Genomic DNA, 17,128 nt, shown 5'->3' with positions numbered 1-17,128 from the left:
CCTTTAGAATGTCACACTCAACAGAGTTCACTAACTTCCTGGTTCTCACTCCTGCCAAAAATACATCTCTTTCTATAAAAAACCACCACCACACACACACACAGCAAACAAAGCTAAAAGCATGAAAGTCATACTAGAATCTTTCTCTTTTCCAATACTCCACACATCCATCATGTCCTGCAGATTGTACCTCCTTGCTATCTCTCAAGTCTGCCCTGTATTCTATCCCCATTGCCACTGCTGCAAGTAAAATCCATTTTACTTCTTTCTAGATTATTTTATTCACCTCCCGTCCGATCTCCCTGTCTCTGTTATGGCACGCAGCCCCTAAGCTACACTTCCAGAGAAATGCTGCTGAGACTCAGTTTTTACGTCCGCTTCTTCCCCCATGATCTAAATGGCATTGTTTTGTGCTCGCATTGCACTCTGAGAATACCTCCATAGCACAATGCGTGTTACATCCTACCACTGCATATGTTACCATCATTTGACTAGGTGCACCTCAGTTATGTTTTAAAAAGTATCTGTTCAACTTGGAATCGCCAGTACTAAGCTGAAATAAGCTGGTACCTAGTAGATTAACAATAAGGCTAATTAAACCTGAGTTAAATTAGGTTATTTGGTTCCATTGATACTAGCTTTCAGCCATATGTTTGGGGGGTGAGTATAAGAAGGTGCTGGTCATTCCTTTAGTCAGTCAGTCAGATTCTGATAGGTGTTACCCTTTAGAAAGAGAAGTAAATGACAAATACACCAGGGCTTCCCAAACTTAAGCATGCATGTGAATCACCTAGGGATCTTGTTACAAAGCAGAATCTGATTCAGGTCTGGGGTGGGACTGGGAGTCTTCATTTCTAGCAATGAAGTCTGTGTTCCTGGTTTGTGAACCACATTAGGAGAACCAAAGCATTAGAGAGGAAGAGAGTTCACTACAGAGGGATTTTTGCTTTTGCTGTTGTTAATTTTTTTTTTTTTAATTGTCTGTGGCTCTATTTTTTCTTCCTTTTCAATTTTTTAATTTTTATTTTTAACATCTTTATTGGAGTATAATTGCTTTACATTACAATGTTCTGTTAGTTTCTGCTGTATAACAAAGTGAATCACCTGTATGTATACACATATCCCCATATCCCCTCCCTCTTGCGTCTCCCTCCCACCCTCCCTATCCCACCCCTCTAGGTGGTCACAAAGCACTGAGCTGATCTCCCTGTGCTATGCGGCTGCTTCCCACTGATATCTGTTTTACATTTGGTAGTGTATATATGTCAATGCTACTTTCTCACTTTGTCCCAGTTTACCTTTCCCCCTCCCCGTGTCCTCAGGTCCATTCCGTACATCTGCATCTTTATTCCTGTCCTGCCCCTAGGTTCATGAGAACCATTTTTTTTTAGATTCCATATACATGTGTTAGCATACGGTATATGTTTTTCTCTTTCTGACTTACTTCACTCTGTATGACAGACTCCAGGTCCATCCACCTCACTACAAATAACTCAATTTCGTTTCTTTTTATGGCTGAGTAATATTCCATTGTATATATGTGCCACATCTTCTTTATCCGTTCATCTGTCGATGGACACTTGGGTTGCTACCATGTCCTGGCTATTGTAAATAGAGCTGCAATGAACATTGTGGTACATGACTCTTTTCGAATTATGGTTTTCTCAGGGTATATGCCCAGTAGTGGGATTGCTGGGTCATAGGGTAGTTCTATTTTTAGTTTTTGTTTTTTTTTTTTTAAAGTAAATCATCATCTTTTTTGACCAGGATTCTTTCTTTCTTTCTTTCTTTCTTTATGGCTGTGTTGGGTCTTCGTTTCTGTGCGAGGGCTTTCTCTAGTTGCGGCAAGTGGGGGCCACTCTTCATCGCGGTGCGCGGGCCTCTCATCATTGCAGCCTCTCTTGTTGTGGAGCACAGGCTCCAGATGCACAGGCTCAGTAGTTGTGGCTCACGGGCCTAGCTGCTCCGCGGCATGTGGGATCTTCCCAGACCAGGGCTCGAACTCGTGTCCCCTGCATTGGTAGGCAGATGCTCAACCACTGCGCCACCAGGGAAGCCCTATTTTTAGTTTTTTAAGGAACCTCCATACTATTCTCCATAGTGGCTGTATGAACTTACATTCCCACCAACAGTGCAGGAGGGTTCCCTTTTCTCCACACCCTCTCCAGCCTTTTTTGTTTGTAGATTTTTTTTTTGTTTGTAGATTTTTTTGATGATGGCCATTCTTACCTGTGTGAGGTGATACATCATTGTAGTTTTGATTTGCATTTCTCTAATGATTAGTGATGTTGAGCATCCTTTCATGTGTTTCTTGGCCATCTGTATATCTTCTTTGGAGAAATGTCTGTTTAGGTCTTCTGCCCATTTTTGGATTGGGTTGTCTGTTTTTTTGATATTGAGCTGCATGAGCTACTTGTATATTTTGGAGATTAATCCTTTGTCAGTTGCTTCGTTTGCAAATGTTTTCTCCCATTCTGAGGGTTGTCTTTTCGTCTTGTTTATGGTTTCCTTTGCTGTTCAAAAGACTTTAAGTTTCATTAGGTCCTATTTGTTTATTTTTGTTTTTATTTCCATTTCTCTAGCGGGTGGGTCAAAAAGGATCTTGCTGTGATTTATGTCATAGAGTGTTCTACCTATGTTTTCCACTAAGAGATTTGTAGTGTCTGGCCTTAGATTTAGGTCTTTAATCCATTTTGAGTTTATTTTTGTGTATGGTGTTAGGAAGTGTTCTAATTTCATTCTTTTACATGTAGCTGTCCAGTTTTCCCAGCACCACTTATTAAAGAGGCTGTCTTTTCTCCATTGTATACTCTTGCCTCCTCTATCAAAGATAAGGTGACCATATGTGCTTGGGTTTCTCTCTGGACTTTGTATCCTGTTCCATTGATCTATATTTCTGTTTTTGTGCCAGTACCATACTGTCTTGATTATTGTAGCTTTGTAGTATAGTCTGAAGTCATGGAGAGTGATTCCTCCAGCTCCGTTTTTCTTTCTCAAGATTGCTTTCACTGTTCGGGGTCTTTTGTGTTTCCATACAAACTGTGAAATTTTTTGTCCTAGTTCTGTGAAGAATGCCATTGGTAGTTTGACAGGGATTGCATTGAATCTGTAGATTGCTTTGGGTAGTAGAGTCATTTTCACAATATTGATTCTTCCAATCCAAGAACATGGTATATCGCCCCATCTGTTTGTATCATCTTTAATTTCTTTCATCAGTGTCTTAGAGTTTTCTGCATACAGGTCTTCTGTCTCCTTAGGCAGGTTTATTCCTAGATATTTTATTCTTTTTGTTGCATTGGTAAATGGGAGTGTTTCCTTAATTTCTCTTTCAGGTTTTTCATCATTAGTGTATAGGAATGCAAGAAATTTCTGTACATTAATTTTGTATCCTGCTACTCAACCAAATTCATTGATTAGCTCTAGTAGTATTCTGGTAGCATCTTTAGGATTCTCTATGTATAGTATCATGTCATCTGCAAACTGACAGTTTTACTTATTCTTTTCCGATTGGGATTCCTTTTATTTCTTTTTCTTCTCTGATTGCTGTGGCTAAAACTTCCAAAACTATGTTGAATACTAGCAGTGAGAATGGGAAACCTCATCTTGTTCCTCATCTTAGTGGAAATGCTTACAGTTTCTCACCATAGAGAACGATGTTGGCTGTGGGTTTGTCATATATGGCCTTTATTATGTTAAGGTAGGTTCCCTCTAAGCCTACTTTCTGGAGAGTTTTTATCATAAGTAGGTGTTGAATTTTGTCAAAAGCTTTTTCTGCATCTATTGAGATTGTCATATGGTTTTTATCCTTCAGTTTGTTAATATGGTGTATCACATTGATTGATTTGCGTATATTGAAGAATTCTTGCATTCCTGGGATAAACCCCACTTGATCATGGTGTATGATCCGTTTAATGTACTGTTGGATTCTGTTTGCTAGTACTTTGTTGAGGATTTTTGCATCTATGTTCATCAGTGATATTGGCCTGTAGTTTTCTTTTTTTGTGACATCTTTGTCTGGTGTTGGTATCAGGGTGATGGTGGCCTGAAGAATAAGTTTAAGAGTGGTTTTCCCTCTGCTATATTTTGGAAGAGTTTGAGAAGGATAGGTGCTAGCTCTTCTCTAAATGTTTGATAGAATTCACCTGTGAAGCCCTGGGCTTTTGTTTGTTGGAAGATTTTTAATCACAGTGTCAATTTCAGTGCTTGTGATTGGTCTGTTTATATTTTCTATTTCTTCCTGGTTCAGGAAGAACCAGAAAGGTTGTGCTTTTCTACGAATTTATCCATTTCTTCCAGGTTGTCCATTTTATTGGCATATAGTTGCTTGTAGTAATCTCTCATGATCCTCTGTATTTCTGCAGTGTCAGTTGTTACTTCTACTTTTTCATTTCTAATTCTATTAATTTGAGTCTTCTCCCTTTTTTTCTTGATGAGTCTGGCTAATGGTTTTTCAGTTTTGTTTATCTTCTCAAAGAACCAGCTTTTAGTTTTATTGATCTTTGCTATCGTTTCCTTCATTTCTTTTTCATTTATTTCTGATCTGATCTTTAAGATTCTTTCCTTCTGCTAACTTTGGGGTTTTTTTGTTCCTCTTTCTCTAATTGCTTTAGGTGTAAGGTTAGGTTGTTTATTTGAGAGTTTTCTTGTTTCTTGAGGTAGGATTGTATTGCTATAAACTTCCCTCTTACGACTGCTTTTGCTGCATTCCATAGGTTTTGGGTCAATGTGTTTTCATTGTCATTTGTTTCTAGGTTTTTTTTGATTTCCTTTTGATTTCTTCAGTGATCTCTTGGTTATTTAGTAGCATATCGTTTGACCTCCATGTGTTTGTATTTTTTACAGATTTTTTTCCTGTAATTGATATCTAGTCTCATAGCGTTGTGGTCAGAAAAGATACTTGATATGATTTCAGTTTTCTTAAATTTACCAAGGCTTGATTTGTGACCCAAGATATGGTCTATCCTGGAGAATGTTCCATGAGCCTTCAGAAGAAAGTGTATTCTGTTGTTTTTGGATGGCATGTCCTATAAATATCAATTAGGTCTATGTGGTCTGTTGGGTCATTTAAAGCTTGTGTTTCCTTATTTATTTTCATATTGGATGATCTGTCCGTTGGTGAAAGTGGGGTGTTAAAGTCCCCTACTATGATTGTGTTACTGTCAATTTCCCCTATTATGGCTGTTAGCATTTGCCTTATATATTGAGGTGCTCCTATGTTGGGTGCATAAATATTTACAATTGTTCTATTTTCTTCTTGGATTGATCCCTTGATCACTATGTAGTGTCCTTCTTTGTCTCTTGTAACATTCTTTATTTTAAAGTCTATTTTTTCTGATATGAGAATTGCTACTCTAGCTTTCTTTTGATTTCCATTTGCATGGACTATATTTTTCCATCCCCTCACTTTCAGTCTGTGTGTGTCTCTAGGTCTGAAGTGGGTCTCTTGTAGACAGCATATATATAGGTCTTGCTTTTGTATCCATTCAACCAGTCTATTTCTTTTGGTTGGAGCATTTAATCCATTTACATTTAAGGTAATTATGATATGTATGTTCCTATTACCATTTTCTTTACTGTTTTGGGTTTGTTATAGTAGGTCTTTTCCTTCTCTTGTGTTTCCTTCCTAGAGAAGTTCCTTTAGTGTTTATTGTAATGCAGATTTGGTGGTGCTGAATTCTCTTAACTTTTGCTTGTCTGTAAAGGTTTTAATTTCTCTATAGAATCTGAATGAGATCCTTGCTGGATAGAGTAATGTTGGTTGTAGGTTTTTCCCTTTTATTACTTTAAATATGTTCTGCCACTCCCTTCTCGCTTGCAGAGTTTCTACTGAAAGGTCAGCTGTTAACCTTATGGGGATTCCCTTGTATGTTATTTGCTGCTTTTAATATTTTTTCTGTGTATTTAATTTTTGATAGTTTGATTCATATGTGTCTTGGTGTGTTTCTCCTTGGATTTGTCCTGTATGGGACTCTCTGCACTTCCTGGACTTGATTGACTGTTTCCTTTCCCATGTTAGGGAAGTTTTCAACTAAAAGCTCTTCAAATATTTTCTCAGCCCTTTTCTTTTTCTCTTCTTCTTCTGGGACCCCTATTATTCAAATGTTGGTGCATTTAATGTTGTCCCAGAGGTCTCTGAGACTGTCCTCAATTCTTTTCATTCTTTTTTCTTTATTCTGCTCTGAGGTAGTTATTTCCAGTATTTTATCTTCCAGGTCACTTATCTGTTCTTCTGCCTCAGTTATTCTGCTGTTGATTCCTTCTAGAGAATCTTTAATTTCATTTATTGTGTTCTTCATCCTTGTTTGTTTGCTCTTTAGTTCTTCTAGGTCCTTGTTAAGTATTTCTTGTATTTTCTCCATTCTATTTCCAAGATTATGGATCATCTTTACTATCATTTTTCTGAATTCTTCTTCAGGTAGACTGCCTATTTCCTCTTCATTTGTTTGGTCTGGTGGGTTTTTACCTTGCTCCTTCATCTGCTGCATATTTCTCTGTCTTCTCATTTTGTTTAACTTACTGTGTTTGGGGTCTCCTTTTCACAGGCTGCATGTTTGTAGTTCCCATTGTTTTTGGTGTCTGCCCCTTGTGGGTGAGGTTGGTTCAGTGGCTTGTGTAGGCTTCCTGGTAGAGGGGACTGGTGCCTGTGTTCTGGTGGTTGGGGCTGGATCTTATCATTCTGGTGGGCAGGGCCATGTCCGGTGGTGTGTTTGGGGTTTCTGTGAAGTTGTGATTTTATGCAGCCTCTCTGCTAATGGGTGCGGTTATGTTCCTGTCTTGCTAGTTGTTTGGTGTGGAGTGTCCAGCAGTGGAGTTTGCTGGCTGTTGGGTGGAGCTGGGTATTAGCGTTGAGACAGAGATCTCTGGGAGAGCTCTCGCAGATTGATATTACATGGGGCTGGGAGTTCTCTGGTGGTCCAGCGTCCTGAACTTGGCTCTCCAACCTCAGAGGCTCTGGCCTGACACCAAGCTGGAGCACCAAGACCCTGTCAGCAACACGGCTCAGAAGAAAAGGGAGAGCAAAAGAAAAAAAAAAAGAAAAGAAATTAATTTAAAAAAGAAAAAAAAATTTTGTAAATAAAAAATAATAATAATTTTAAAAAAGAGAGCCACAAAACCAATAAAGAAATCCACCAATGATAATAAGCGCTAAACACTAAACTAAGATAAACATAAAAATCAGAAACAAGTCAGTCGCAGACAGCAAACCCCAAGTCTACAGTTTCTCCCAAAGTCCACTGCCACAGTTTTGGGATGATTTGTTGTCTGTTCAGGTGTTCCACAGATGCAGGGTACATCAAGTTGATTGTGGATATTTAATCTGCTGCTCCTGAGGCTGCTGGGAGAGATTTCCCTTTCTCTTCTTTGTTCGCACGGCTCCTGAGGTTCAGCTTTGGATTTGGCCCCGCCTCTGTGTGTAGGTCACCCTCAGGCATCTGTTCCCCACCCAGACAGGAAGGGGTTAAAGCAACGGCTGATTAGGGGGCTCTTGGTCGTTCAGTTCAGGGGGAGGGAGGGGTACGGTAGTCATAATTGGAATGCAGGGCGAGCCTGTGGTGGCAGAGGCCAGTCTGACGTTGCAACAGCCTGGGGTGTGCCCTGTGTTTTCCGGGGAAGTTGTCCCTAGTTTACGGGACCCTGGCAGTGGAGGGCTGCACAGGCTCCCAGCAGGGGAGGTGTGGATAGTGACCTGTGCTTGCACACAGGCTTCTTGTTGGCTGCAGCAGCAGCCTTAGCATTTCATGCCCATTTCTGGTGTCTGAGCTGATAGCCGCGGCTCACGCCTGTCTGCGAAGCTTGTTTAGGCAGTGCTGTAAATCCCCTCTCCTCACACACCCCGAAACAATGGTCTCTTGCCTCTTAGGCAGGTCCAGACTTTTTCCCAGACTCCCTCCCGGCTAGCCGTGGCACACTAGCCCCCTTCAGGCTGTGTTCACGCAGCCAACCCCAGTCCTCTCCCTGGGATCTGACCTCTGAAGCCTGAGCCTCAGCTCCCAGCCCCCACCCGCCCCAGTGGGTGAGCAGACAAGCATCTCAGGCTGGTGAGTGCTGCTCGACACTGATCCTCTGTGCGGAAATATCTCAGCTTTGCCCTCTGCACCCCTGTTGCTGCACTGTCCTCCATGGCTCCACAGCTTCCCCCTGCCCACCCCCGTCTCCACCAGTGAAGGGGCTTCCTAGTGTGTGGAAATTTTTCCTCCTTCACAGCTCCCTCCCAGAGTTTCAGGTCACATCCCTATTCTTTTGTCTCTGTTTTTTCTTTTTTCTTTTGCCCTACCCAGGTACGTGGGCATTTTCTTGCCTTTTGGGAAGTCTGAGGTCTTCTGCCAGCATTCAGTAGGTGTTCTGTAGGAGTTGTTCCACATGTAGATGTATTTTTGATGTATTTGTGGGGATGATGGTGATCTCCACGTCTTACTCCTCTGCCATCTTGAAGGTCCCCTCATTGTTAATTTTTTTAACACTCATATCAAAATAATATGTGCATATTAAGAAAACCAGAATGTATAGCATTCCAAGAAAAATGGCTAGCCTCTCTCCCATCATTTCTGTGTCACCAAGTCCACTCTTTGATTCTTTGGCTGTCTCTTCTGATTGTTTACTGCATGTCTGTAAACAATGTGCTTTGCTGTAATTTTTTTGACTTAATAGTTTTAGGTATATTCTACTTAATTTATGCTATAGAAAGTGGTTTTTAATACTCTTACATTACTCCATTTAACTCTTAACTAATAGTTAATATGTACTGAGTGATTTTTATGTGCCAGGTAACATTCTAAGCATTTTGTGTACACTGATTCATTTAGTCCTTACAAGAAACCAATTGAATGGACACTATATTAAAGTCTCTATAGTATTTTTTTTTAATGGAACTTTATATTATTTATTTATTTATTTATTTATTTATTTTTGGCTGCATTGGGTCTTTGTTGCTGTGCGTGGGCTTTAGTTGTGGCAAGCGGGGGCTACTCTTCGTTGTGGTGCACGAACTTCTCATTGCAGTGGCTTCTCTTGTTGCAGAGCATGGGCTCTAGGCACGCAGGCTTCAGTAGTTGTGGCATACGGGCTCAGTAGTTGTGGCTCATGGGCTCTAGAGCACAGGCTCAGAAGTTGTGGCACATGGGCTTAGTTGCTCTGTGGCATGTGGGATCTTCCCGGGCCAGGGCTTGAACCCCTGTCCCCTGCATTGGCAGGCAGATTCTTAACCACTGTGCCACCAGGGAATCCCAAAGTCTCTACAGTATTGATGAGAGAAATGAATTATAGTCATCTGCCCAAAGTCTCCAGATAGGAAGTGGTGGACCCTGGCAGTCTGATTTTTAACCAGTATGCTGTTCTGCTTCTGAAGAAAAATTTTATTTAAATCAATATAAAACATGTAATGATTGAGATTATGAAAATGTTGTCAACTGTAGAACCAAGTACTGACACACAATTACATTTTCTTTCCTTTAAAGCTTTTATAATCTCTTTTTTCTTTGTTTGTAAAGTCATCATTATAATAATTCTCATTTTTTAAAAACTACATGGTATCAATTAATCTATTATCCCCACTCCCTTCTTTATATGGCAGAAGCCCTTCCCTGCAGATTTCTTGCTAGGTTTCTTGTAGATCTCTCATCCTGGGTCTCAGTTGGATACTCTTTTTGTTGTTACTGTTGTTTTTAATAAACTTAATTTTTACAGCACTTTTAGGTTTGCCATAAAATTGAGATGAAGGTACAGAGATTCCCCATATACCTCCCACCACCCGACATACATAGCCTCCCCACTAGCAGAATTCCCCACCGAAATGGTATCTTTGTTATAATCAATGAACCTACATTGACACATCATAATCATCCAAAGTCTATAGTTTGCACTAGGGTTCACTCTTGGTGTTGTTCATTCTATGGGCTTGGACAAATGTGTAATGTCTTGTATCCATCATTATAACATCCTAAAGAATATTTTCACTGCCCTAAAAATCCTCTGTGCTTCATCTATTCATCACTCTCCCCCATAAACCCTGGCAACCACTTATCTTTTTACTGTCCCCATAGTTTTCCCTTCTCTAGAATGTCATATAATTGGAATCATACAGGATGCAGCCTTCTCACATTGACGTCTTTCACTTAATAATATGCATTTAAGATTCCTCCATGTCTTTTCATGGCTTGATAGGTCATTTCTTTTTAGCACTGAATAATATTCCTTTGTCTGGATATACCACAGTTTATATATCCGTTCACCTACTGAAGGGCCTCTTGGTTGCTTCCAAGTGTTGGCAGTTATGAAAAAAGCTGCTGCAGACATCTGTGTACAGGTTTTTGTGCAGACATAAGTTTTCAGCTTTTTTGGTTAAATCCCAAGAGTGCAAACACTGGATCATAGGATAAGAGTATATTTAGTTTTGTAAGAAACCTCCATACTGTCTTCCAAAGTGACTGCGCCATTTTGCATTCCCAGCACCTATGCATGGGAGTTCCTGTTGCTCCACATCCTCACCAGCGTTTGGTGTTGTCAATGTGACCCTCTGTTTTTTTAACGTTTCTTAGCTCACGCATCTGTTCTGCTGGGGAACACCCTCAAATATGTTTTAAGGGACATATAAATGGTAAACTCTCTAGATCCTTTTATGAATGAAAATATCATCATTGTACCCTTGCATTTAATCAATCCATTGACTAAGTATAGAATTCTAAGATAAAATTAACTTTTCTTCTGGGGTTTGAAGGTGTTTCTCCATTTTCTTCTACCACTCATGTTTTTGAGAAGCTTAATGCCATGCTGATTTTTATTTTTCTGTAAGTGACCTGTTTTTCCTCTCAGAGGGCATTTAGAATCTTCTTTATCTCACTGTGCTTTGAAATCTCAAAATAATGTGTTATTTGAGCTGGGCAGGACAAGGGTCAAAGTTTGAGGGAAGGTTCTCCAAAGCACTAATTGACACAGAAGTGCAGAGGTGGGAATTAACAAGGAGTGCTTGGGAGATTTGAGAGTCAGCTTTCCAAACCCAGCTCTTGCCCTTACCAACTTGAGTGGTGTAGTGCAAGTTACAGAACCTAAGTTCCTGTCCTGTATTGTAAAATAAGGGTGTTGACACCTACCTCCCAGGGTTGTTGAGAGGGTAAAATTAGATAATATATTTTAAAAATTATGAAAAAAATATTCTTTTGATATTAGGTATGAGAATTCCTTGAAGATAGAATAGATCCACCTTTATTCCGATCTTATCAGGATGCTTTGATGAGCACTTGCTTCGGTAGATGTGGCATTCAGGGACTGGGTGTTAAGTAGGGTGTTCCTATCACATGAGGAAGAAAAATAACTACTCTTTACAATGAAGAGTATTAGGAATATTTGATGCTGAGAGACAGGGAGCTAGGAAAGAAAATAGCAATGAGCTGGGCCAAATACTGCTTGGAGAATGAGTGCAGGAAGGCCTTCCAGTCTTCCTCAATTTTAGTTGACCTAAAAGTCTTCAGAGAGAACACAAAAGTCTAGTGGGACTAGACACTGTTCACCGTGTACTGTAAGATATAAACCTCTCTTCTGTCCCTTTTAGGACATCGTTTTTCAATTCTATGTTCTTTGATAGTATTTCTTTTATGGGAGTAGACTTTTGTCAAGAGCACCTCAAAGAGGTGGATGAAACAGCATGTGAATAACGTCTGTAAAGCACTTAGCATAATACTCAGCACACAGTAAAAGCCAAATCTTGTTATTTTTATTCTTGTTATTATTGGTCATATTACAATTATGAGGTGGAGCTGTCTGTCACACCATGCAACCCTGACAATGTCATAGAAACAAGAAAACTGTGCCTTATAATCCTTCATCTGGTTTCTATATGTGAATTTTTTTTCAGATTGAATAATTATAAAACTGAAACTGAATCATTTTTTTTCTGTTTATATTTTTAGATGTGTCCAATCTTAATTTGAAATAGGAAGATAGAAGTAGAAAGAGTCATGAGACTTTTGCTGCTGTTGTTTTCCAGAGGAATAGATGATAAGTAGAAATGAAGAGTTTTTAATAGAACATCATTCTAATTCTGACAATATCTATCTTGCATTTTTAGCAATGCTCTTTGACCTTCGTACAGCCATTCCAGCTCCTAGGAGCCCCATCACCATTGCTTATGAGTGCCCACAATTCTCTCTCAATTATAATCTCAGGTTCTCTTCCAAACTAAACAGTCTTGCCAACTGCCTTGCCCATAGCTGGTGCTCCATAAATATTTGATGTATTGAGAAACAACTAAGAAGTAACTACCTGACTCTTAAAAAAATGGAAACACTCAAAGAGAACCTAATGTTTGGTTCGTGTTTTCAGATTGCTGAGACTTAATATAATAGAATCTTTGGGGGATAAAATCTGCTCCTTACTCCGTATTGTTTTTCTTGTAGATAACAGGTTCTCAAAAAGAGTAGTAATAAAAATATAAGGATGTGGAGTTGAAACAGGCATCTGAGTCATTATCCCGTGCCTGGTGAGGCGCCCTTAACCAGGTTCCCCCAGCACGGGCCATCTGAACCTAAATTACACTTAAGTCTCTACAGCTTCCTGAAACCTCACCTGGACTTTCTGTGACTACAGTACCAACAGTTCACCTGGACTAGAATTTTTCTCATCCTTAATGCAGTAGTTTTTGCTCTGCTCAAATATACAAAGACCTATAATTATCCGATGAGGTAATGTATGCACAGAGCCTGGATACATACTAGACATCTCATGAGTGCGAGTTTCCTCCATGTAATCTCCCCTAAGAGGAAAACAGCCAATTGTTTCTCATTTTTATGAATAACAGACAGAAAGATGTAGATTGCATTTTGTACGGAAATAATGTTAAATTAAAGAAAGAGTTGTGTACCTTGACCATAGGAGTGCTTAAACAACCAAGAAGATAGATTACAGATAATTTTTAAAATAGGACCATTATCCTGCTTTGAAACTATAACCTAGAATTCGAATTAGTCAATAGCATGGATTAAGGGTCCCACTGTGTCAAGAGCACTGAATGAGATACTGTGCTATTTTTCAAAGGAATAGCAACATGTGATTTCTTTTAAAAGGGATTATTAATAAAAAGATAGCTATGATCAAACAAAATCCAAATAACTTTAAAAATACAAAGGGCAAACAAAATCTCATACACAATAAGTTGCGGTATTTTGACTATGCTTTGTCATAAATTGATGCTAATCTTTTGTGACTAGAATGATATATTTCTTCCAACATCTTAACAACAATAATTTGTTAATAATGATCTTGTTTTCCAAAAGGCCCTAATAGTATCATACCCTCTAAAGGATTTAGTCCAGCAACTGTGAATCAAATCTTTATTTTCTTACCTTAGCTACTTACGTTCTCTTTGAATCTAAGGTTATTACATAAGTAATATGTGTTAACTGCATCGTCAGGTACTCATTTTAAACTGACATTTTTGTATAAAAAGATTCATTTTTATTTTCAGCATTAAAAAAAAAATAGTGCCTTTCTGCTTAGCCTCGTATTTCAGCATCTATAACACTATTGAACGTGCTTGTTTAATTTCTCTTTCTTACTTGACTGTAATTTACTGGGAGTAGAGATGGTGCTTTGTCTGTTTATTAGAGGTTCATGGTACAGTGTCTGAGGCATAGTAGGGGCTTGATACATTTTGTGAAATGAATAAATGAGTGAATGATGGTGTATTAGGTTTTATAGTCTAGAGGAGTATAAAATCAATGGCATAAGGTAGGGCGTAATCTAAAAGTGAATTATTAGGAGAGAAAATCTGGTAGAGATCTTTTTCAAGCTACATAGATAGGTGCATTCTAGCATCTTAGCTATCTGGCTATTGATTCCCCAATTCATAAGATAAGAAAAATAAAATAAGATGAAATCAGATATCCAGAGAGTTTGAGGCTGGTTTAGCCTGGTGGCCTTTTACAGGTGCAATTTATTTTTACAGTACAAAGAACACTGAATCTTCCCAGAATAACCTGATTCCAACAGAGTTAAATAAAGAGTTGTTCATTTATCCTGATTTTTAACATAGTTCTGTCTTTCTAGACTGTGAAGGAAATCTCCATTTCCCAACAGCCCCAGTGCCGATTTTAATGATCCTGTCCACGTGACATCCACTTTTTTTTTTTGTTTCATTGCTATTAGTCAATGACAAGTGAAGGATATTCATTTTAACTTGAAAATGTCAGCTATGCACTTTAAGAGCTATATTTTTGCAGCTTTTAATGAGGTGGTGTTTCTTTTTGAAAGAAATGCTCATCTCTGATGCGGGTGCTGTGCCGGTGACAACTGATATTTAATAAGCGATGGTTCTTATCTTAGTGGCAGTTCTCTAAAGAAAATGTCTCAGATTGCTTTTGAAAAACTCTTAGCATCACTAGCCCAAAGGCAAGATGTGACCTTTTTATTACATAATGAGAATCATTTATTATCTTACAATGTATCTTAAAGTCACAGACAAAATGCCACTTTGATAATTGCTTTCAATTAGCTTTGAGCATAGCATATATTCATAAAATGTCTTCTCTAATTTAGACTTGAATTAGAGAAAATTGCAGACATCATCTACTTTAAGGTTGTCTCATTTAAGGTGATTCGTAGTTTTATTTCAAAGAACTCAAAAAGAGTAGCTCTAGAACAGTCTCTCAGAATGTTTTAAGCAGGCTTTTCAATATTTGATTCTATTCTATTACCAATTAATTAACAAATTAGAAAGCTAGTTCATCATTTCTGACCTTTTTTGCATGTTAACTTTTGACTTTCATTCGTAATGATTGTTTTGAAATTAAGCCTTGCAGTTCATATTGAAAGAGAGAAACAATCTGATTAGCAGAGTGAATAAGGCTTGCCTTGATATCAAGTACATCTTGATGTTGGGCTATAACTGGGATTCTGAATACTATAATGGTGCAACCTTTCCTATCTTAAGTAAATAATACATAACTAATGGTCAATAAATTATACTAGATAATTATGTGGCATAAACAAGGAATTTGGGGGTGTTATTACAAGTGAGGTTAGAAGTAATATGATATTTAAAATGTAATTTCAATTAAATTTAATTTCTTGGTAGCACCCTGAGCATTGGAATATAGTTTAAATACATACCTTATCTTCCTTAAAAATATTTTTGAAATAATAGAAATTCTGAAAATACATTTTACACTTGTGCTGTTTCAGTAATTCAGGGGATATTATTAACCTTAACAGAGATTCTCAGAAATTGGTGTTGTATCTGGAGATTACTCTACCCTCTTTCTCTTTTTTTCTCCTAGATAAAAATTATGCACAAGAACCAAGCCCCAATGCTGATGGGCCCTCCTCCAAAAACTGGGTTGTTCTGCTCCCTCATCAAAAGAACAAGAAACCGAAGCAAGGAATAATCCTGTATCTTTTCATTCTTAGAGATTTAATTAGCATAATTGGGCCATGGAACACTTACGCTGGAAATCGTTGAACAATTTCAAGTCTCCTGCTCATGCAAAATCATGGAATTGGTTTAACAGTTTTTGTTACTGAGCTAATGTAAAATTCAGCTATTAGAAAATTTAATGTCTCAGTTTTTATAAGCATCTTTGCATGAAGAAAGCAGAAGTTTACATGAAGTGATACTGCCTATTTTTGTTGCATGCATTCCCATAAATTTTTTTGTCTCCTACCCATTGCTTCTCCAATTTCCATTTACTAACCTGTAAAAAAAATCTGTACAACAAAAAAAGGAAATATCACGGGAAATGTGATTCCAGTTATTAATAAGCACTACTTAATAATGCTACAATAATCATAATTGCAGATTGCTATACTTTTCCCTTTAGAATCAAACAGTATATCAATGATCTTTGACCTGTGAGTTGAGGAGAAGCTTTTAATTGAAAGGTTTTGTTAAATAGTTGTCTACTTGCTGTATCTAAATAGTTTTTCTTCGATATCTTGATGCTTCTGAGTGGAATTTAAGATATCAGGTATAAAGTATTCTTGTGCTAAAAAGTAGGAAGTGGTTTTTAGTTTGTTTGGTTTTGTTTTTAATTCCAGACATAAGTGAAAACATGTTACTTGGCAGTAAAGTGTGTTAACATGGCAAGCCTTATTCCCTTCTGCATGTGAATTTAGAAGAAAATTCTTAATCACAACAGTAACCAAATAGACGTTTGAAACTATGTGCCTAATAAACTGTGTTTCCCACCAAAGATTCAGAAAAAGATGCTTCGAGAGAAATGGGTTAATGCATAATTAATTAAGCATTGTGGAGAAAATCTATGGTTCTAATGTGCAATTTTGTGATGACTAAAACTCTGGAAGAGAGTGAATTACCCATTAATTATAATTAAAATTCTCACTTTTCACAGACAATAAGCCATACAACACAGTCAAAGCTCAATGGCTGATTTCTTGCTTTTTTGGTCATTTATAAGTATAGACGTCTGTAATTTTTAATGGATCAGTTAAGTACACTTGAGAAAGTAAATGATTGTATAAGTTCCTTTCTAGTATAAATTGATACCTGTAATAATATTGAGCTCATTGAAGGTAATCATGCATGCATTTGCGCCCTCCCCCTCACCTACTCTACTCCCATCTCTGTGACATTTCAAATATTTATTTGGAAATAACGGCCTAGATTGTTGTTAAAGTATTTCATGGCATGGGTGGATTCTCTGATTGTTTGAAGAAATTATGGAATAGTATTTTTTAATACTGTTTCATTAAGCCTATGATATAAAAATGAGATGCTATTCTGAGCAGGTTTGGTATTGTTCATTCATATTGACCTGCATCTTATCATTGTATGTTTTATGTTTTCAAACATGCCATAAGGAAAACAAGTGCTTGAAGTGCATGATTTATTAGTTTCTCTCTCCACTCTGCATTAAAGTACTAATGATTTATCAGTTCTCTTTTTCTATTGATTCATTCATCTTTGAATTACAAATAGCATTTAGTGATTCTGTTGAACATAATCCTGAGCATGGATTTATGGATTTCAAGTGAAATTGCTATAATTTTTGTTCTTTGATTTGAAGACTCAACTGAATGCTGTTATATAAAATAGCTACCCTCAAGCATTGTGCTATAATGGAAGATTATGTATAAAATGTATTCTTTTAGTGTTCCAGGAACATTGGATGGTAAATATCAA

At 37.8% G+C, this 17,128-nt stretch overlaps 1 protein-coding gene across 1 annotated transcript in view; it reads left to right on the top strand.

The window, feature by feature from the left end:
• DGKB (diacylglycerol kinase beta) overlaps positions 1 to 15,794 on the top strand; it is a 708,671-nt gene extending 692,877 nt beyond the window's left edge. The window contains exon 26 of the mRNA XM_028164532.2: positions 15,267 to 15,794. Coding sequence (XP_028020333.2) covers positions 15,267 to 15,374 — 108 coding nt within the window. The 3' untranslated portion in view covers positions 15,375 to 15,794. The remainder of the gene's footprint in view (positions 1 to 15,266) is intronic.
• The last annotated feature ends 1,334 nt before the right edge of the window (positions 15,795 to 17,128 follow it).

This window comes from Balaenoptera acutorostrata, chromosome 7, assembly GCF_949987535.1.
Source record: "Balaenoptera acutorostrata chromosome 7, mBalAcu1.1, whole genome shotgun sequence".
Lineage (NCBI taxonomy): Eukaryota > Metazoa > Chordata > Mammalia > Artiodactyla > Balaenopteridae > Balaenoptera > Balaenoptera acutorostrata.
This window is presented reverse-complemented; position numbering and strand designations above follow the sequence as displayed.